The sequence below is a fragment of the Mytilus californianus genome, unplaced genomic scaffold, assembly GCF_021869535.1.
Source record: "Mytilus californianus isolate M0D057914Y unplaced genomic scaffold, xbMytCali1.0.p SCAF_1, whole genome shotgun sequence".
NCBI lineage: Eukaryota > Metazoa > Mollusca > Bivalvia > Mytilida > Mytilidae > Mytilus > Mytilus californianus.
The window spans coordinates 68,770,550-68,794,521 of record NW_026262581.1 but is presented as its reverse complement, the minus strand read 5'-3'; the positions used below and the strand labels follow the sequence as shown (position 1 = coordinate 68,794,521).

Here is a 23,972-nt window from a genome sequence, read left to right as displayed (position 1 = left end):
CCAAGTTTCATTAACAACGCAATGTGTTTTCATATAATATCCAATTAAAGACCATAATTGAATTTAAATAGTATAAGATAACACATCAAGCACTATTAAACTATCTATGGAAGTTTATAAATTGTAAACATATATGCATTGAATAAACATGTGAAGAAATAAACACTGGCAATGAGTGAAATTCTAAAGATCACATGTTGATATATTGATAAGTATAAAATATCGTGGTTTGTACTTGATTGGATCCGTGCCGTTCTCTCACAAGTGCACTCTCAATTGATTATACTAAAAAATACCCGACCGTGCAAGACCCTCATGGGTAGTCAAGGTCGTTAAAAAAACGTCGTCGTCGTATAATAAATCTCGGAAAGCTCATTATTAATTTTTAAAAATTCGTTATCTTTAGACCCAAGCATTAATACCAGTTTACAGGTATTTGATTGCAGCAGAAAAACCTATATTCCTTGAATATGTGGAACTTTTAACCAAATAACAACTCGACTTAGAAATGGAACTTCACTTTTGATACGATATGTTCCAGTATAAAATGTGATCAACTGCCAATTAGATTTAGTTAACTTATTTTAGGTGTTCATAAAAAAATCTATTATAAAGGGTTTGAATTCTCTCAGAGTTGGGAAGATGCCCATTTTATTATGACATTAAATCTATATATGTGGAATTTTTGGTAATGCTAATAAAATCTTGATATCAAATGTTCTCTATTAATAGAGGCTTTAATTAGTTGCATAACAAATCTTTTCCTTTCCAAAATATAAAATCTTTGTATCGTTCGAGATCATTTCAGTCAGTTATTAAAAATAAAGTCCATGCATGAAACATAAAGCATCATCTTCTCCAAAAGCAATTAGCTTGAACAATAATACGAAACAAGTTTTAAAATTAAAAATTAAATAACGGCTAGTTACAAGTTGTTCTGATGTTTTTTTATCTTAACTCAATGAAGGGAATACTAACATGGTTTATGAACGCGCAAGATAAATCAATGCTCACTGTAGTTTGTAGATTTATTTCTTAAAATCATTATAATTACTTTTTGGCGTTTTTCTGATGATACAAGTGCAAGAAATATTACATAGTAAAATAGCAGGGTGCATCATTGAACTGAATTGACCTGCGTAGGCGTGTAGTAAAAAATAAAGCTGTCATTTCACTTATCATCATTTAACCACTTAACCAACTCACCATGCATGCATGATGTTGAACACGCGTCTTATTGTTTCAGTCCCTTTAACAAATACCGCTGCTATAAAAGACCTTTGCTACTTTCAGCTATTACTTTTTAATCATTTACTGAAATACTTAGTTCTTCTGAATTATGTTTCTTATTACATTTCATCTTTGCTTAAAAAGTCAATTTCTGTAATCAATAGGTTTTGTCGGAAACTACTAATTTAAAAACTAAATTCAATAAAAGCGTCTCTAAATAATATTTGGAATGTGACATGACTGTTGTTTATCCCCTATCTATTTTTTTCTTCAAATATTACATCAACCTATATATATATATATCTAAGAGCATTGTAAATTTTATTGATTTTGGTCAGTTCGGAGAATATGATAATGATGACAGATATTTGATTGTTTAATTTATTCACATCTTTCATTTACGCGAGGTAATTTACTGTACCATATAATTGTGGAAAAATCCACACTCATACATTTGGAGTTTGTCAGTTATTCTCATTTGAGGTTAACCAAACCATTCCACCATCAATAAAAGCTGACTGACCGTCTATGTGTTGTTTTAAAGTATTACTTTGAAACACTATCAATCAAACACTCTTTATAATATTTTCCGAAACCAACCTACTATTTGATATATTTGTCTTTTTAATTTAACAGACGTTCTTTTTTTAAATCTCCGATAAGCAAACTGTTCTTATGTACAAGTAAAGTTGTCGACAGTCGGTTATATACCAAACTCTTAACTTTCCTTTAATGTTTCCCTGTGACCTGTCAGATACTGACGATATCAAGTTAGATAGCGAAATACGATGCATTTACCCTTTTTTACCAAGATTTACCAAATGATTATGAAGAACACGTTTTTATTATTTCTATTCAAAATCACATCAATCTTACTGCAGAATATAACCCTTGTTTTAATGCCGTTTTAAACTTAAGTTTGGCTAGGTCCTGAACATATATGTCAATTAATCACGGTACCAAAGATCTCATGATAGGTTATGGACCAGTCATCTGGCAGCCAAAATATATAAATGATCCATGATTCTGTAATGAGGAGTACCCAAATTGCATCCATACTTAAATTCACATCCTTAAAAATCGTATAACAGATTTTTTGTTTTATTTCTTCAAATATTTAGAACAATTTGACATTAGTCCATGCTCACTATTCATTTTTTAAGAAATGGATGCTTGTAACATATTTTATTTGCTCACTTTTAAAAGATGACTTTTTGTGGACGTCGCATTTACTTTTCAGGTGAATACTTCATCTGATGATATGTACTGTGAAAGTTTTGTGCATATCTATATGTAGTTAGCTATATATATGTTGGTAGACGTTCCTAATGTCAAATCATGAAAATACAAATTGTTTAGTCTCAAATAAAAGCTTGCAAGATTTCCGCTGCTTTTTTCGCTAAATAGGTCCAATTTGGGTATTCGGTGCAATTTGGGTACTTTGACGTTACATGATTAATAAAACAGAAGTGTTATCTTGAATCTGTCCAAACAATATATGATTAAAGGGGGATAACACTTTTTACTCAACTATATTACAGATATTCGTAATAAAAGTAAAATTACTTGTTTAAGTAATATACCCGATACGCGTAATATTACTTAAATAAATAATCGCCTGGACTGTTTAATTATTCATTGAAATTGCGATAAAAAAATCAACAAATTTAACAGTTTTCTGCTTTAATTAACACAAATTATTTTTTTTTCATAGTTTTAATTCAGTTTTGGGGTGTTCGGCGGTGTCTTGCGGTGTGCGGTGGTGTTCGGCTGTGAAAAGACCTACCCGTGACTGACCATAGTTTCCTGTATCCGTTTGACTGATTGACCACTTTGAAGAAAACCGACAGAAAAAGAATCGCATTAAAATGGATAACAGGTAAAACACGAAAAAACTATTTTCATTTATTTAATCAACATACAACAGTATGAACTGTTGCGATTTGGGGACACTGCCACTGGTCGAAAACGGATAGACCGACCCGCCCATATTGCCGAATTTCGTTACTTCACAAAGTGATAATTAAATGCATTCATATTCTAAGAATGAATACCAACGTTAAAATCACGCAATAAACGAGAAAAAAGTCTTTTTTAATTTTTCTTAAGCATGATGAAGGTAAACATTGAAGAACTAAAGTGATTAAATTTGAGCTGGTAGTCAGATGTACCAGATATCTTCGAATTCGAGTCAATTCGTCACCTGTTTATATCGGCACCTGGTCAAATCGGCACTTATTCAAATCGGGATCTGGTTAATTCGGCACCCGAGGTTGTTATTTCGGCACCCAAAATTAACATTATGTTTACAAGTAAACGTTTGAAGACTTTTTTTTCCCCATAATTTAAAAAAAAATTTCACTCGAGGTGTCAATTAACATATATTTGTTGCTCGTAACAGAATTTCCAATTGAAACTTTGTTATAAACAATAATGAACCTTTATTTCATGACAACTGGGCCTGCACATTCCTAGTTCAAATAATTATGACGTCTTGAAAGGCTTAATTGGAAGGCGTCCCAGAAAAAAATTAAGCCTTTCAAGATGTCATAATTATTTGGATGAGGAAGGCGTCCCAGAAAAAAATAAAGCCTTTCAAGACGTCATAATTATTTGGACTAGCACATTACTAGTAAACATGGGCTACAAGATTGGTGCCAACATTATTCATTTTATATTTTAAGTAGACAGGAAATGCAGAAAAAAATAAAATTTAATTTACAATGATTAAATTAGTTTTTATCTTCATCTGTCATGTCTGTGGATTTTACACAACATCAGACCTGCCAAATAGCCCGATTTATGGGGGATATTGTAATGGTTTATTTCTTCCTCTGTGATATTTTATCCTGGGGATAATTTGTCACAGAAATTTTTTTCCAGACATGGTATTTCACAAGTAGATTTTATCCAGAGGAGTGAAATTCTATCTGTCTTATGCAGATAGTATTTACCAGTATATATTCTCCGTTCCATATTTCACAGAACCTTGTGAAATAGAGCCCCACTGTCTAGTCTATGTAAAGTACTCGCAATCAATATATACCTGACCATAATTATAAATGTTTCACCAAGGTAGAACATATTTGCATAATTTATCAATCAAAGGGAGGTAATTATGAGCCATTTATATTTTACAGATATTATATTCCAGAAACCAGAATCTATTTCATAGTGAAATTTTTCCTTTATTCTTAATTTTTTATATTAATTTATATAAAAAGATGACTTAAAACATGATTTAAAAAAAATCTATATTTCTACTTACTTTTTTATTTGTACTGACATGAATGAGACACATGTGAGATCTGAAAACAACTCACTTTTACCTGTATTACACTTACCTTATTTTATGTATTAATTTGATCATGATATTATTTCACAATTAAGATCTGTGAAATTACTTCTGGTTTTGTTTCATATGTTTCATGATATTTGTCTTTTAAAAGAATGATATTTACTTTAATATTTCAGGATATTATTTTCAATTATAATCTGTGAAATTATTTCCCATTACATGTATAATACATTTATTTGGTTTTTTATTTACTAATTTAGCTTATATTCAAATACACTATTATTATTACATAGTATTTGCAAAGATTAAGTTTTTTTATTAACTATTCAATATTTTAACTTCCCAGATAGAATTTCACGGCAATGGATAATATATCACAGTGAAATATTTTCCTCCGGATAAAAAAATAACAACAACTTCTGTAACATTTTTTCCCCCAGATGATATTTCATCCGGATAAAATTTTGCTTTACAATATCCCCCATGAGAGGTGTTGACCTGAATTTTGAAATTTTTTATTTTATAAACCATGTAAACTGAACAACTCAAAACAGACATTCAAAGTTTAAAGTGCATTTAAGCACATACATACTCATTCAAACAATATAGTAGTAGATTAAAACACTTATCAAAATAAAGGGGGGGCATAAGTTCATATTGCGCTAAAAATCCCCATGGAGATTTTGAAAAGTTGGCAGGTATGCAACGTTAGCTTGCAAATGGCTCCTTTGTGTTTTTTTTAACTATAAATAGGGATGTCAACAAGTATTCAAGTACTCAAGTATCGCTCAGTAGTACCGAGTGTCGAATACCAAAACGATACTCTACTAATCGGTTTCCTGTTAGAATGGTGTTGCCTTCTTAAACAAAATTGATTTTTATTGAGAACGCTTTTCGTGAAATTAAATACTAATCTTTGATTAATCAAAATTGAACTCCCTTTCGAATGTTTGTGCTTAATTGTCATTAAAAAAAACTCTGGTAACACTTTTGGCTAAATGTGTCTTAGCTATTGCACCACATCTGTACCGTCAAAGCAAATACTTTCGTCTATTGTATTGTTAGTTACTTAACAAAGTTGAGAAATTGCCAGAGAAAGTTTACATAATAATATTTCTAAATAAGAACAAATTCTTTGCACCCTGTGATGACCCTCCGAGAATGGTTAAATGCATAAGTTAGTTCTAATTGGCAAATACTGTTAAAACAACAAACGGTTTATTCAATATTGTTTGTAATTGATATAAGTTCAAAAGTTTTTAAAGTGATAACCAATAAAAACATTATTAATAGAGACTTAGTGGGAAAACTTCAAACAGAAAGTCAACTGATCATTGTTTATTGTGTATTCTTACAGCTTAATTACATGTACTGAGTTTTAACAATGTATCAAATGAACCTCTGAAGTTTTGCAAAAAAATATATAAATAATAATAAAAAAAACATGAAAACTAAACTATTCTCAAATAAAAAGGAAAGAAAACAGTAAAAATACTGTATAGTCACCCATAGATATAAAAAAGAAGATGTGGTATGATTGCCAATGAGACAACTCTCCACAAGAGACCAAATGACACAGAAATTAACAGCTATAGATCACCGTACGTCCTTCAACAATGAGCAAAGCCCATACCGCATAGTCAGCTATAAAAGACCTCGAAATCACAAATGTAAAACAATTCAAACGAGAAAACTAATGTACAAAAAAATCAACGAAAAACAAATAAGTAACACAGCAACAAAGGACAACCACTGAATTACAGACTCCTGACTTGGGACAGACACATACATACAGAATGTGGCGGGGTTAAACATTTTAGCGGGATCCCAACCCTCCCCTTAACCTTGGACAGTGGTGTAACAGTACAACATAAGAAAGAACTATAAAAATTAGTTGAAAAAGGCTTAACTCATCAGATGGATCAAATAGAAATACATAACAAAAATACACAGTGGACGTGAACGGGTACTTGTACATCCCAACAATAAAAAGACATTAAGTACAGGTCTGAGAGTACTCGCAGTTACTGACAGCTGTTTCAAAGCAAATAACAACTAATAAAAAATAAATCATGCATCTTATTATGAATTAGACCTATTAAAATGAGTGTCAAACTCATCTGCCACAAACTGGGTTTGAACTCACAACCCCAGTGTTGACAGGCTAATGATTACTGTAGGTACTTTGACCTTTCTGCCATTGAGACCCCCAATTTTGCTTAAGATGTTATTTCTTAATCATTATACTTAAGAAATTTCTGTCAAAGTTTCATAAAATTCTGTGAAGGTTTAACAAAGTAACTGATGTCTAAAAAAACTTTTATCTCAGACTTTATATCAAAATGATCACTGCAAAAAAAAAACCCCAATCCATTTATCAGTAAAATGCTGTAAAAATAAAAACAAAATATTAAAAATTTTGCTGTTGAGTCTTTAGATCATAAAAATGCCTCTGTCCAAGTTTCATAAAATTCCATGAAGGTTTGACATGTTTGACAAAATTATTGATGTAAAAAAAATACTGGGTAACCACAGACTGGACCTAAATGTGACAACGACAAGACTGACATAATGTAGGGACGAAGGGTTTCTATAGCTTGCTTTCCCGACTTCATCACAGGCTAGAAACATGCTGCTCTATGGTTGATTGTTTAACCTTAAATCTTAAAAAAATTTCTAAGTGCAAATTTTGATAACAATTGGTGTACATTGGTCTTTCCTACATTTGTGTCCAATTCCATTTCCAGACATACAAGATTAGGTAGTTAAACAGTAATTAGGATAATGCTTATTATCTTCCTGTAGTCTTCTGAAACTTTGTAATGAGGAATCTATTAGCATAATCAGACACTAAGGAAACACAAATAATAACTCTTCACATCTGAATAAGAAATTTGCCATTGAACAAACGTCAATGAGAATTCAACCATTAAAAAATAAACCCAAAATATTCAATATCCATTTAGCAAACAACTATGTCGTTTTTTTTAAAGACCTTGACTACCCATGACGGCATGAGGGTCTGGCACGGTCCGAATATATATGAAACAATGTGTTTACTTTAATTTATATTTTTACTGCCACTCTGTTGCTGTCTTTATTTCTTAGCAACCCTGCTCCTGTGGGAAGTTTTACAGATGGAGAGGACGGCCAGCCAGGAGGTTAGAATATTTATTATAGTCATTGTCCATATAATCATTGCCCCCCTCCCTCCCCCCCACACTTTGAGGGTGTGTGTAAATATATAATGTCCTTTCAAAACGCAACAAGATTCAGACTGTTCCTCATAAATCTGGCATACTTAGGACTATTTGTCATCATATTCTCATGACCATACTATACCATGTATACTGTGTTTTTGATTTGATAATTTTTACAAAAGTTATAGGACTTGAACCATGAACCATGTACCAGTAAATCATTTATTGGACTATTGTAACACAATATCACCTTGTGAACACAACTCCTCTTGGACCATTTTACAGAAAACTCTCATACTTGGTATGATTGTTTGCCTTTATCTGTAGTTGACCATAACGCCATTTTGATACAACCATTAATTTTAACAGAATTATGGGACTTTAACTCTTTATTTGCTATCAAACCACAATGAGACCTTGTGAACACAACTCTTCTGAGACTACTTGACAGAAAGCTCTCATAATCATGATAATTTTTTGTACTGTTTTCCATGATCATGATCATGTGTATTTGATAATATATTTTACAGGATTTTTTTTTAACATTTTTTCAACTATTTTACCACAATGACACCATGTTTGAACTATTGAACAATGAAATTGAGAATTGAATGACCATTCCAATAACAGGTAACTTGATTATAAGATACCTTTCCAATTTTGTCTCTTATAATTTGTTGTTCATTTCCACACTTTCTTTCACAAATTCAGTTTAACGCCTGTTCCTCAATATACAGAAACATTACATTTACCTTAAGAAATGACTAGAATAACAGCAACAAATATAAAAGCTTGAAATACTATTCATATTGTAATCTATTTTCCTGTTGTATAAATCTATACTGCACACACAATCTTGTTTCATTTAGAAATCAGAAATGTTTTCTCTGGAAAGTATTTTTTATTATGCCCCCGCCGTAGCGGTGGGGGCATTAAGTTTTACCCTTGTCCATCTGTACGTCCCAAATTGGTTTCCGTTCTCTAACTTGAGTTTGCCTCAACCAAATGTTATGAAACTTATACGCAATGCTTATAAACACAAAACACAGATCAAGTTTGAGTTTTGGTGGTGTCACATTTACCGTTGTTGAGTTATGCCCCTTTACAAATGAAAAAAATGCTGAATTTTTTGTTTCCATCTCTAACTTTAGTTTGCCTCAACCAAATGTTATTAAACTTATACAAAATGCTTATTACCCCAAAATATAAATCAAGTTTGAATTTTGGTGGTATCACTTCAACCGTTCTGGAGTTATGTTCCTTTACAAATGGAAAAATAGGAATCTTATATCTGTTCTAAAAATATCAATGATGTAATTGGTAAAATTATTTTTTTAAATTGGAGTTATCTTCCTTTGTCCATAATTGTAGTTGATTTTAACTATTTCAAAACCTAGGTTACCTAATCAAAATTGGGTAAGTGTCTCATCAGAACTTGTTTTTTTTTCAAAGCTTTTAACAGGCTATTATTTTATTTTTAATTATGGAATTTGCCTAATTTCTTGTGCTTGAAATTTTTAATGAATTCCATGTTTATTCTGTATTATAATGTTTTGTGTGGCACATAACACTTTCCATACAATGTATTTTGTATAGATAGTGTTGTGCGCGGCACAGTACATTCTTTTGAAAATGTGCTATATTCTTTGTAATAAAAAGTGTTGTGCTCCGCACAGAACATTAAAATACAGAATAAACATAAAATTTATTAAAAACCTCAAGCACAAGAAATTATGCAAATTCCATCATTAAAAATAATTCTAAGTTCAAATAATAGCCTGTTTTTTACAGATCTTAGGCCAAACAAGTAAGTGTGTTTCAGGTTTCATATACTAGGTAAGGTACTGTTGTGATGTTAACTTGTAATTATTTTTTGTTTGTTTGTGTTGTTGGGTTACTGTCTTACATCACAACTCCTTTTATTCTGAATGTATAACAAAGTCTGATATCTTAATAATGATTAGTTATACATTAAAAAAATGCTACAAATAATGCAACCAAAATTTTAAATGCAAGTTATTTTTGGCAAAAACTATCTCAATGCTATTTTTGTAATTATAAAATCATTGCAAAATTTCAGAATTAACAGTAGATAGGAAACCTGAAACACAAATATTTGAAAAAGCTTGACTTATGGAGAATCAATCTGATTTCTATCTTTTGTGAAATTCATTGAAATTTTGACATAATTTACCTATGGAATTTTATGAAAATTGTCATGATAAGACTTAAAATGACAGAAAGAACCAAAAAAAGAAAAATTATTCAGAAATTAAAACATGATTCTTTAACCAACCATTATACTTCACAAGTTTGCTTCTTCACAAGTCTCTGTAATTGCACTTGAATTCGCCAGTTTATTTTAGCTTATTTTTTGGGGAATTTCACTTCAACTTCACCATCTTATAGTTAAAGCAAAATTCTGCCAAAATGAATGCTTGAGTACAGTAAACCTGACTTTACTCAAGTATTCATGTTGTATGTGCTTATCTGTTTTTGCTAGTTATGATTAGTGATAAGTTAAGAGATATATAAGTTTATAGATACATAATACTGGCCACTGAAAACACTGAACTAGAATGGCTCAATGTAGTCTGTGCAGCGTAGTTGTGCCCTCTTCTTATCGTAAATGGTGGGTATTAGTGTGGCCTCTTTCATACAGCATACTTTCATGATGTTGATTTCTGCCCGAGTCTTTTCTCAGCTGGTAATTGGTGGGTCAGAATGATAGTTGGCAACTTTGGTGATAATCTTGTAATTGGTTTCAACTGTAGCTGGACGTAACTGTAGGATGTTTCCAATAACGTCTCTCACCTCCTTTACCATGAACCATTCTGTTCTAGTCAAAATCTGCCAAACTTGTTCACTGTGTAGCATCACCAACCCATATAGGTACCCCAAAGCCAAGAAATAATGATGGCAAAAAGTATCTATTTTATTCCCCTTACAGTGAATACTATTCACCGTACAATTTATACGCTTTATTTACATGAATTTCCCCATGGAAACAATAGTTTATTTTGAAATGCAGTGTTGTTCAAGCTTAAATATGATATTACTTTGTTCTATGAAAACGTAAAATGAATAGTTTAAGGATAAATGTGTTTTTAACAAGTTTGAACTCGTCACATGCTTCTTTGAACAGGTACCACCCGATCAGATTTTGATGATTTGAAGAGAGAGAAAGCCAATTGAGTATCATAATCAGTCCTAAATAGTAGCTACATCATTAGGAATCAGTCTCATATAACTTTACGTATCAGCAAAATGTATTTTCTCCTCTATTTGTCAATGAATTATGTCCTTTTTGTCACCTCGAACATGTGAACACTTTACAATTTTAAATACCTTTAAGTAAGTCACAGTTTTGTACGAGAAATGAGTAGGAATTCACTTTCTTACCCAATTATGAGGATACTCTTCAACATTTCTTTTAGGAACCTCATATTCAGGATACAACTTATATTGAAACTTTTCCGTTATGTTTTACCTGTAAATTGGTGCAAAAGCAATATTTATTTTTGGCGCAAATGCAATGCAGCACTCTCTAGTTGAAAACTGTATGTACTCTCTAGTCTTGAGTCTATTTGATATACTTAAAAAACAGTTTCCCAATATTGCATATTTCCACAACATCAAAAAGTTATTTAGCTCTACATGTTACTGTTGAAGGCAATTTGCTCTAATCGTTTCAATTAAAATATCTTGTCAGATTTAAAAAATATTTGGAATTTTATGTTTGAAGTTTTTTGGATTATTTTACCTTAATATTACCTTAGCCGTATTTGGCACAACTTTTTAGAATTTTTGGTTCTCAATGCTCTTCAACTTTGTACTTGTTTGGCTTTATAACTATTTTGATCTGAGCATCACTGATGAGTCTTATGACTATGTAGACGAAACGCGCGTCTGGCGTATTAAATTATAATCCTGGTACCTTTGATAACTATTAACTATCTGGATTAATCTTAGTAGTTTAGACCTTTCATATTCAGGATAATATATTAAAGATCAATAAATATACAATTTTAAAGAGGGAGAAATATTATAACTATTAAAGGAAGGATGAATTTTATTAACATAAAAAAGAAAATTTAAAAGATATTATTTTGATTTTGATTGAATTTTTTTTTGTGAAAAAGACTTTGAATGCAAGCTAAAACATTTTTGTATAGTATTAGGCCTGTTAACCTGATCTTCTGTCTGATGTATTGTCTCTTGGGTGGGACTTTTTTACCATTGTGTCCAGTAAACATGTTTTATAAAATAAATTTACAAGTTCTTTATATTCAATCAGTCCTGAATATCTCGCCCATAAACTGAATTTGCTCAAATTAATTTTCAAATTCAAAAATTAAATCACAAGTTTAAGTTTTATTAAAAAGAATTAAAACATTTCAATTTGTATTTTGAAATAAACGAGGTGCGGTTATTATGACTAACAATCTTTTAAGTAAAAAATTGTATGAAAATATTCCAATAAAAATTAAAATTAGTTGACCTTTCATGAAGAGTTAAATACTCATCTGCAAACATGTTGTAAAGTATTAATGTTATTTATTTACTTAATGTTCAAAAGATCCTCGGTGAAAGTATGCAACCACCCATGTGAGACAAACACATGATTTTTATTTGATTGCTTCATACCTTAACAGTTAATGAATTTTGCAGTGACTGATCAGTATAATCTGCAATCAATTTATGGAATGTGGTTTTTGTATCGTAAAAAATTACTTTCATGACGAAGTCTTGGAATAATTAAGAAATATTGTTGTAGTAACCATTGGATATTCTGTTAATAATGTCAATTGTTTTACCTTTACATTCTACCCCACCCCCTAAAATAGAGGTGCCAAAGTATGCAGGGGACATGCCAGATGAAGATGTAGATCATAATCCAGATGCTGCACCCCCTGAGCCTTCAGCACCTTCTCTAGATGGGTTGAGCCCAATACCTGGGTATCAGAATATAGGATTCTCTGGAGGTAAGATTTGTGTATTGAATTTTAAACAGAAGTTTATCCATTTGTCTGCAGAAGTTGCAGGTTTTGACATTAAGATTAATATACTAATAACATGACTAAATAGAATGAGGGGATATGTGGGGGTGATTATTTTGATACATGTGGCAGTGATTAGATATCAGTTATGATGCTATAAAATTTAAGAAATTAAATCTACTTTTCTTGATAGTAAAACATAACATGATCATAGAACAGTGTCAGAAAATATATACATGTACATTTGATAAATTGGTAGAAAATATAAAATGATTTTTAATTAAAATATTATTTTTTTCATTGAATACAATGCTTCTTTCATCAATTATTGGTCAACTATATGACCTTGGATTGACAAGGGACCAAACATATTCATCATGTTCATTAAATACAATTCAGTTTAGGGGAGATTATCATAATTTATAATTTGATAGATTATATTGATTACCGTTATATTCAAATCAAGAAATCTTTTAAAACTGATGTGAATCCTGAAGAAGGGATATTGATTTATTTAAGAAAATGTCATGTACATATTTGAAGTTCCTAGATGAAAAGAAAACACAATTTGTCATGCATATTTAGTTATTTATTACTTTTAAATACATTTTTGCAATGAATTGACAATCACTCAGCTTTAAATACCAAAGTATTCTTTAAGAAAGTTAAGTGATGAATTCAAGAACATGTAATAAATAATTTTCAAATGTAATTCAGTAATGAAAGTTCTTTTTAAATAATTTGCAAATAATTTTATATACATTGAAGACATTTTAAAGTTCAATTTAACTGCATTATATATAGGAACGGTTTACATTAACTAAAGAGCTAAAATTATTTAAATTAATGCAGCTTACTAGTAATCACTAGGCAAATTTGAAATAACTATAGTTTACTTATTTTTTTATAACTTAATGTATATTCCATATTTTGAGTTGATAACATTATAGATCTTGTTTTTTTCTTTAATTAACTAATCTTAAAGTTTCATCTTTTTCAAAAGACATAAAATTGAATTAGCAAAGAAACTTTAAGATTGATGAAATTAAAATGACTTAGCTATAGGGTGTTCATGTATTTTGATCTTTAAAAACCATTCATAACAAATGGGATACTAAATTTTTTTAGATTTGTTGTATACAGATGAAATATTGTATGCTATCAATTTAATATAAGTCAGAGATATAGATACTCATCATGCTCATTTCACAGATTTTGAACACTGAAAATATCACTTATACCAAGGATTTGTATAATAAACTCTCTCTCTATATATATATGAGCTGCATCTGATAGAAATTGACCTTATGCAGATGAATATCAATACATCTGTAAACCTGTTTCCTGTTGAAAAATCTCTATGCAAAGCATGTGACTGTTTGAAAATTGAGTTGATATAAGAACCCTACAAAATAGACAGAAATTCATCTTTTATTTCCTTTTTGAATGGTCCAAAATCAACCAAAGTATTATACATGTACATGTATACGTGCACTTACATAAGGGCGATTTCTATCCGAGGCAGCTCATATATTACTATACAAATCCTTGAAAATATCACTTATACCAAAGATTTGTATAGTAAACTCTCTCTCTCTCTCTATATATACATATTACTATAAAAATCCTTGAAAATATCACTTATACATTTGTACTATAAAAAGTACTCAGTTTATTTAACAACAAGTAGAAGAAAACTAATGTGAAATAAGGTATCCATAAAACAGATTTTTTAAAAAAACGAAAGAGATGTGGTATGATTGCCAATGAGACAACTCTCCACCAGAGACCAAATAACATAGAAGTTAACAACTATAGGTCACGGTATTGCCTTTAACAATGAGCAAAACCCATACCACATAGTAAGTTATAAAGGCCCCGAAATGACTTTGTAAAATAATTCAAACAAGAAAATTAACTGCCTGATTTATGTACAAAACAATAAACGAAAAACAAATATGATATACAGCAACAAACGACATCTACTGAATTACAGACTCCTGACTTGGGACAGGCAAATACAAAATTTAGTGGGGTTAAACATGTTTGCTGGCACCAAACCATACCCCTAACCTGGAACAGAGGTGTAACAGAAAAACATCAGAACAAACTATAAAAATCAGTTGAAAAGGGCTTATCAGATCGCTACAAAGCACACAAAAACCTAACAAAACCACAACAGACACAAACTACAGATCTGAGAGTAATCACAGTTTCTGAAAGCTAGTTCAAAGCCAACAACAAATAATAAAAACATCATCTATCTAAGACTTAAATATCAGTACACATCCAACATTCAATGGAATTAGTGTAAAGACATCATTAACAGTCAGAGAAAAATATGACCTTCGTGCAATGCAAGCTATAGGTATCAACAGATTGTAGTACTGGGAATGTGCATATGTGTAAAACAAAAATATTTGGTATGGTTTTAATTTACTGATAACATAATCAATATTTATACAGATAAAAACAATATTAAAAGAACTTATCAGGCTTATAGACAGGTTTTTCCAATTATCTGCCTTAGTTTGTGATGCGACTCCTAGGCGTTGTTGAAGTACGATCGCCATTACAACCGTGAAAAAAATGTAAACAAGATATACATCTATTTCCCAGACCGCATATAATTAACGTAAACACAAGAATGTCACGGAAGCGTACTTGACCTCGGCAAAATTACAAAATAAATAATTAATAAAGTAATTAGATAAGGAATGGACATTAAAATTATAAGTGTATTGCAGGCCAGGTGTCGTGTCCTTAAAATATAACTCATTTTATTAGCTCACCTGGCCCGAAGGGCCAAGTGAGCTTTTCTCATCACTTGGCGTCCGTCTTCCGTCGTCGTCGTTGTCGTCGTCCGTCGTTGTTAGCTTTTTACAAAAATCTTCTCCTCTGAAACCACTAAGCCAAATTTAACCAAACTTGGCCACAATCATCATTAGGGTATCTAGTTTAAAAAATGTGTCTGATGACCCCGCCAACCAACCAAGATGGCTGCCATGGCTAAAAATAGAACATAGGGGTAAAATGTAGATTTTGGCTTATATCTCTGAAACCAAAGCATTTAGAGTAAATCTGACATAGGGTAAAATTGATTATCAGGTCAAGATCTATCTGCCCTGAAATTTTCTGACAAATCTGACAACCTGTTGTTGGGTTGCTGCCCCTGAATTGGTAATTTTAAGGAAATTTTGCAGTTTTTGGTTTTTATCTTGAATATTGTTATAGATAGAAATAAACTGTGAACAGCAATAATGTTCAGCAAAGTAAGATCTACAAATAAGTTGTCATGACCAAAATTGTCAGTCGACCCCTTTAGGAGTTATTGCCCTTAATAGTCAATTTTTAACATTTTTTGGTAAATTTTTGTAATCTTTTACAAAAATCTTCTTCTCTGAAACTACTGAGACAAATTTAACCATACTTGGCCATAATCATCATTAGGGTATCTTGTTTAAAAAATGTGTCCAATGACCCTGCCAACCAACCAAGATGGCCGCCATGGCTAAAAATAGAACATAGGGGTAAAATGTAGATTTTGGCTTATATCTCTGAAACCAAAGCATTTAGAGTAAATCTGACATAGGGTAAAACTGATTATCAGGTCAAGATCTATCTGCCCTGAATTTTCTGACAAATCTGACAACCTGTTGTTGGGTTGCTGCCCCTGAATTGGTAATTTTAAGGAAATTTTGCAGTTTTTGGTTTTTATCTTGAATATTGTTATAGATAGAGATAAACTGTGAACAGCAATAATGTTCAGCAAAGTAAGATCTACAAATAAGTTGTCATGACCAAAATTGTCAGTCGACCCCTTTAGGAGTTATTGCCCTTAATAGTCAATTTTTAACATTTTTTGGTAAATTTTTGTAATCTTTTACAAAAATCTTCTTCTCTGAAACTACTGAGACAAATTTAACCATACTTGGCCATAATCATCATTAGGGTATCTTGTTTAAAAAATGTGTCCGATGACCCTGCCAACCAACCAAGATGGCCGCCATGGCTAAAAATAGAACATAGGGGTAAAATGTAGATTTTGGCTTATATCTCTGAAACCAAAGCATTTAGAGTAAATCTGACATGGGTAAAACTGATTATCAGGTCAAGATCTATCTGCCCTGAAATTTTCAGACAAATCTGACAACCTGTTGTTGGGTTGCTGCCCCTGAATTGGTTATTTTAAGGAAATTTTGCAGTTTTTGGTTATTATCTTGAATATTATTATAGATAGAGATAAACTGTAAACAGCAATAATGTTCAGCAAAGTAAGATCTACAAATAAGTTGCCATGACCAAAATTTTCAGTCGACCCCTTTAGGAGTTATTGCCCTTAATAGTAAATTTTTAACAATTTTTCGTAAATTTTTGTAATCTTTTACAAAAATCTTCTTCTCTGAAACTACTGAGACAAATTTATCCATACTTGGCCATAATCATTATTAGGGTATCTAGTTTAAAAAATTTGTCTGATGACCCAGCCTTCCAACCATCATGTCCGACTTGGTAAAAAATAGAACATAGGGATAAAATGCAGTTTTTGGTTTATATCTCTGAAACTAAAGCATTTAGAGCAAATCTGACACGTGGCAAAAATGTTCATCAGATTTAGATTTATCTGCCCTGAAATTTTCAGACAAATCCAACAACCCGTTGTTGGGTTGCTGCCCCTGAGTTAGTAATTTACAAAAATTTTGCAGTTTTTTGTTATTATCTTAGATATCATTATAATATCTAATATCTAATACTATTAATTATGATTTTAACCTTATTTTACATGATTTCCAAAGCATCAGTAAATACAGGTGAGCGACACAGGCTCTTGAGAGCCTCTAGTTTGATACGTTAGCACCGGGACATAATATTTGCGAATATGAATCCCAGGTTACATATCAATTATAATCATTTGGTAATCATAATATTGATTATTATAACACATACATAAATAAAAATAAATTGTCTTGCGGGTCGAATGTGATATATCAGAAAAACCAGGTGCAATTTTATCAAACTCATAAAAAATTTCTGTAGTCATGAAAACCTATAATGAGGCAGTCCTAAAATTCAACAATCTTCTAACCCGACGGTCCTATATTCGACAGCCCGTTTTCTCCGGCGCGCGGTTACTTACATCTTCTGAAAAAAATATACCCAATAGACATGTACCGTTTGATGATAAACTTTTTCACAAAAACGATTTTTTTGCTTGAATGTGGTTCGACTCACGTATACTTCCAAAATTGAGTGACGTTTTCGTGTCACTTTTGTCTCCGCATGAATTGCGCTATATGCTATCAGTGCGTCGGGCCATATGTAGACTTAACTTTGCGATTTAATTCGGCCGTAGAAGTTTTGAACTTTCACGGCCCATGTTATCACATAGTTATTAGGTGTTCGATTCCAATTTCTTTTGTCGAAAAATTACTTGACATGAACTTGACTACTAGTATGCATAGTATAACATCATGCTCCGGCCCGTGCTGAAAATAAATGAATGTCACCAAACCACAAAAGACACAAAGTACGTGTAAATTAAAAGCAATGATTAGAATTATGTTTTAAAAGCGTCATTTAGTGTTTTGCCAATTTCCCCCTCCCCACCACCCCAAAACAGAGGTCTCGTATATTTTCATCCTGAATCTGTATTAGACTCCTTTATAAGTCCCCGATATATATAATACAGTGAAATACAGAATTACAGTATTACATTAGGGATATATATTGGACCATCCCACTAAAGTGAATATATACTTTAAGCACACATTCATTCATACATGGACCATTAAGACGAGGTTTATAGAGAAGTGCCCTTAATAGTAAGTTTTGCTGTGATTTGTCTATGGATGCAGCTGTTTGTAAAACCTTTAAGTTTTTCAGCAAGAACTGGCACCCAGGAATAAAATAGTTTACTAGCCTTACTTTTCGAAATATGAAAGCGCCGTCCCAAATATCCAAACATCAAACTAAGTGTTAACCTTTAAATCAGTACGATCAAGCAACACATGATCTGCAATATCGTAGTTAAAGTAAATTGTGTATTTATTCCACTAAAGTACAGAAAAACTTAGTTACATAAGACAAGTATACAATAAGGCGTAACTGTCATTCATAATATGTCTATGTATACGCTGACGTGGTTTCCTGATTTTATTCAATTTTAAACTCCTTACTCCTTTGTTAACAATATGTTTGTCGGAGTTAATGTTGACGGAACGTCTGTCCATTTTGCAGCCTAAAGATAGTCGTCATGTATAAAAAAATCGTCTCATCATACTTGTTTGATTTGCATCCAATTATAACTACATGCATGTAGCCTCGGGGTAGGTTTCATTATTATTATCTAAAGAAATGTGGAGGAATGGATTTAGGGGGTGCCCAGGCCCCCTTATGAAGCTTCATTCATGGTTAATTCAGACTTTTTACCGCTTCCACTACAAATTGTGTCTTGTTTGGGGACCCGCGGCCCCCCTTTCAAAATCCTAGATTCATCTAATGTGTAGATCTTCTATACAAACAGGCAAATGCACTGTAGTCATTGGATTAATTTTCATAGATAATTTCGTTTGACGACGTGTCAACATTAGTCTGCCAGTGTAATTTTACTTTCATAAAAAGTTTTATTAAAAAAAAAAAGGGATTGTGTGCAGATGGCACATCTTGTATAGTTCACATATTTTATTTATTGATTTTTTTTGCACATCTGAAATTTTCTACAATTATTTGGACAAAATGCCTCCACCTTTTTTTTTATAACTTTCGGCAGTATCCAAAGTGAAATAAATAAGAAAATGAAGGAAATACAAATGTAAACAGAAAATCGTTATAATGTTTTGATCAATACATGTGCGTTATTTTTCACAGTTGTAATGGCGGATCGGTCACGTGAGAGGTTAATGGATGCGCCCATGTTTTCTAGGTCAATTATAGATAAACCCGTCTATTGCAGTGTTGCATTATTAATCTTTAAGAATATTTAAAGGATCAATAAGTTTTCTTGGATCATAACTATATTTACTGACTTAGTAAACAACATCCCCATAAAAATTAAGATGTGCTATCCAATTTGCAATTAGTTTTCTACAGATACAGCCAAACTTCCAAACCAAATCTTTGTATTTATGGATGAATTTAGGAAAGGTTTTTAGTAATTTGTGGTAACGATATCTTTGACTTAATAATTTACCAGTAATACATAGATTACTACCTGGAAATCCAAAACATCACTACAGACATGGGCATAATGAGCTAGTTGGGATGTATAAACACAGTAATGTGGTGCTAGAGGAACATCACCGTCTAAAAAAGGCAAATTAACAATAGGGAAAAGTCAAAACTGACAACTGAATTAAAAGGTCCATCAAAAGTACATAATTTATCTAAAACATCCAAAGAATTTTTACACTTCAAAAATAGTTAATTCCACTATTTTCATGTTTTATTACAAAAGTTAATGATATTATTAACATGAAAATACAAATGCAGTGGGTTTCAACGTTTTAACAGGCGCCAACCTTCACCCTAACCTGAAACAGTAGTGTAACATTACAACATAAAAAGACACAATAAAATATCAATTGAAATGGCTGAACTTGATCAAAAAGACTTATAAACAAAAACAAGTAAATATACACTGAACAAATAAGTTTGATCTATGACACAATATAAATACAATATTAATAAAAAATATGTAACATTATGTCAAAAAGACAACTTTAAACCTATGACAAAATGGCATTAAATAAAGTAACATACACAGATAAATTTAATCATGATAATTTTGTTGTTAGGAGTACAGAAACATTTTTTACAAAATTAATAAATTTGTTGTTCACAGTACGAGTACAGAAGTGAAAATTTATCGTCATACTTAATACTTATCAAGGGTGGTACATATTAAAAATATTGAGACGAGATATAACACAAATTAGTAAACATTGAATAACAGAAATACATTACAAATTGTGTCAACAGGTCAAATTAACATGAAAGTACATGGTATGATTTTCCATCCTATTTTCAATCTTATTCAATATCGTTACCCAGCTGCAGGTAAACCGAACAACATTCTGTTCACACAATACGATTTTCTATTTTATTAACCAAACAACATCATAGTTAAAAATTGGAAAATAAAATTATGTACTTTGTTAACCCGCCTTGAAATGATAAAATGAGTTTATCTACAGTAATAGTTACAATGTAAAACCTGACAGAATTTTGTCTATGATGAAATATGTTAAACAAGGGTTATCTCCCATTGACTAGATTTTAAGATATAATTTTCTTTTTAATATCTGTGATTTTTACTTTCTCTACTAACTTTCACATTAAGCTAAAAACAGAAGAAACAAATCTAAAATTATTTTTTTTTATTCTTTCAGATTTTTTACCACCTCCCCCATGTGCAGATGTAGTGCAGCCACAGGAAGAGAGAAAAGATATAACCAAGTATGTTTACAAATCTATGGTAGAGTTTATTTAAATTTATTTTCTGACATTGGACTTTGTCCAACTCTACGAAGGACATATTGTCCATTACTGCACCAACAGTTAGGTTCCAAAGCTAAAACAATGTCTACAGAAAAGTATGATGAGTTTTGTTTTTTTGGGGATGAAAATGCTTAATTATTTACATTACCTGGTTAAGTGTGAGCTATTTCCATTGCTTGGCTTCTGTTGTCTACTCTTTGTTAACTGCCTACCAACATGGCAGCCATGGTAAAAAATTGTGAACATGGGGTAAAATACAAGTATTGTCTATTTTTTTGTAAACCATTATAGATATAGAAAATTTAACAGGGTGGAAACGTCATGAATGTCAAGATCTATCTACTATCCTTTCAACTAAAACTGTTAGACCATTCCTTTTAGGCCCTTGAAGGATGATTTTTTACAAGATTTTGGGCTTCTAGCTACTATATACATGTAGTATATGTAGGCATGTATGGTGAGAGGTCGTCAATGTTCACTTTAGGATGACCTTGACATGTCCACATCAGTTCTCCTTCTTTGTTTAGGTTTACAATTCTTGCTTTAGAATTATTTCGTTCCCAGTCAATAACTGAAATATTGTCATGTGAATTTGTATATATATATCCTCATAATCTGAGTGAAAAGTTGGTTCTTGCTATCAGAGCTGAATATGAAGTTTGCCATCTATTAATGATAGCTTTTCTAACTGGTGTTGACCATTGTCTCCAAAAAATCCAACAAGAATATATTGATCTCTGGCAATATGTATTGCAGTTGGTCACCTAGGTTTCATGTCTTTTAACTTGGTTAATTCTACACTTTTAGTAAGATGAAAAATTATTCTGTCAGAGGCACATAATAATTCATTTTTGTGCAGTACATCAGTGCCTTCTGAATTCTTTTGTAAGATTACTGGTAGTCTTATTATTTTCAAGTTGTATGTTCATTACTTTGTTTCTGTCATCATAAAAAGAGTTTATAAAGAAGGAACCATTAGCACATTTTCTTATTTCAAGGATACCACAAACTTGTGTTTCATATGTTTTAGCTACAACAAATTTGATTTCAGCTACTGGTACAGGAATGTTTTCCTCCTGCACTGATCTTTTTATCTTTCTAAGGTTTTCTGTCTGTAAAATTTACTCAGTAAATCTTGATGACTTTAGAGGAATCAGGACTTTCTGTTCATTTAATATGAGATACCGGTAACTATATTTTGCAAAAATTGCCCTTTTGAGAAGTTTTCCTATATCTGTTGCTTCTTGACATTGTTTGATCACCCTTATTTCTTCCGGGTTTTTTGTTTTCCTTTCATCTAAATTCTTGCTTTCTTACAATATTCAATTGTTTGTTGTGTCCCAGCTGTTATCCAGTTCAGAGTAAAGTTTGTTAATGTGTTTCTTTACTTCATCTTAGATAACGGTACTGTGTTTAAAGCAATGTTGGCATCAATTGGGATTCACAAATATCTGTCATACAGGCTTTTAGGCATTCACTTTAAAACATCATATGGGACTCAAATAGGCAGTTGATGCCACTTCAACATGTGGTATTTAGTTATCTATACCTTTTTCCATGATACCTATTCTTACACCGGACTTGGACTTCTTTTAAACTGAGTTTTACTGTGCGTATTGCTGTGTGTTTATTCTTCATTGGCTAGAGGTATAGGGGAGGTTTGAGATCTCACAAAAGACGTTTAACCCCGCCACATTTTTGTGCCTGTCCCAAGTCCGGAACCTCTGGCCTTTGTTAGTCTTGCATGTTTTTTTTTAATTTTGGTTCTTTTAATATGTTTCGGAGTTAGTGTGACGTCCATTTTCTCTGAATCAGTATACATTTTTGTTTAGGGGCCAGCTGAAGCCAGCCTCCGGGTTTGGGATTTTCTTGCTGTGTTGAAGACCCATTGATGGCCTTGAGCTGTTTTTTGCTCTTTGGTCGAGTTGTTGCCTCTTTAACACATTCCCCGTTTCCATTTTAAATTCATTTATCAGTATCCAGTATATAAAATAGTACCATGATTTAAACAATTATTGTTAATGCTTATAAAAGACCTTTGATAGATGATACCACATAGGTTTTATATGGGGTATAAGTCAATGAGACAGCAACCCAACCAAATCAAAACTTTTTTTAATAACTTCTTTCTTTTACCTTATGTCTACATATATCTCAGATTTCATGTTATTGTATGTATTGCTTGTATTTATAGTCTCTACCTTAATAAATGTATTGGACAAAACATACAAAATGCATTTGAAAATTATAAAATGAAAAGAAAAGTTATGACTGAAACTGTTAGAACAACCTATTAATGACTTTCAAATTCATGCTTTTTCAATGTCACAATGCTTATGTTATTACGTCACAGCAAGAGTCGATTGTTCAATGACTTCATTTACGTCTATTGACCTTTGGTCAAATTACATATCTCATTTATAAAAAGAACTCGAAATTGGTCTTTACAATCTCAACTATTCTCATTTAGTTCATGTAGTTTGAGCTACACGTTTCCTGAAAATTTGGCAAATTCATTCCTTTAGTTTCACAGATATATAATAAAAATTAAATTAGGAAGACTCATGTATAATGGGAAGACACTTTTGCTTTAGTGAATGGAAGAATTTCAGTTTTGCAGTAATTAAATAACAGCAAGATGAGGTAAGACAACCATTTGAACAATATAAACTTTGAGAAACTGTTGCTTTGGTAACTTGAAATTTTTTATTGTTTTTTGCAGTGTATCAGTAATAAAAGATGAGGCCA

The 23,972-nt window shown here is 31.5% G+C and overlaps 1 protein-coding gene across 7 annotated transcripts in view; it reads left to right on the top strand.

Annotated features, from left to right (window-relative positions):
- The first annotated feature begins 2,988 nt into the window (after nucleotides 1-2,988).
- LOC127706915 (protein SSUH2 homolog) overlaps nucleotides 2,989-23,972 on the top strand; it is a 373,615-nt gene continuing 352,631 nt past the window's right edge. For 5 of the 7 annotated variants that reach the window (XR_007984644.1, XR_007984650.1, XR_007984652.1 and 2 more), the window contains exons 1-4: nucleotides 2,989-3,109; nucleotides 7,637-7,689; nucleotides 12,576-12,713; nucleotides 21,116-21,182. Coding sequence is in view for 3 of the 7 variants with exons in the window: in XM_052211641.1 (XP_052067601.1) it covers nucleotides 3,099-3,109; nucleotides 7,637-7,689; nucleotides 12,576-12,713; nucleotides 21,116-21,182 (269 nt within the window). In the remaining 4 variants the exon portion in view is untranslated. Of the gene's footprint in view, nucleotides 3,110-7,636; nucleotides 7,690-9,125; nucleotides 9,145-12,575; nucleotides 12,714-21,115; nucleotides 21,183-23,972 lie in introns of all 7 variants that reach the window. The other 2 variants (XM_052211648.1, XM_052211658.1) reach the window with 2 other exon arrangements.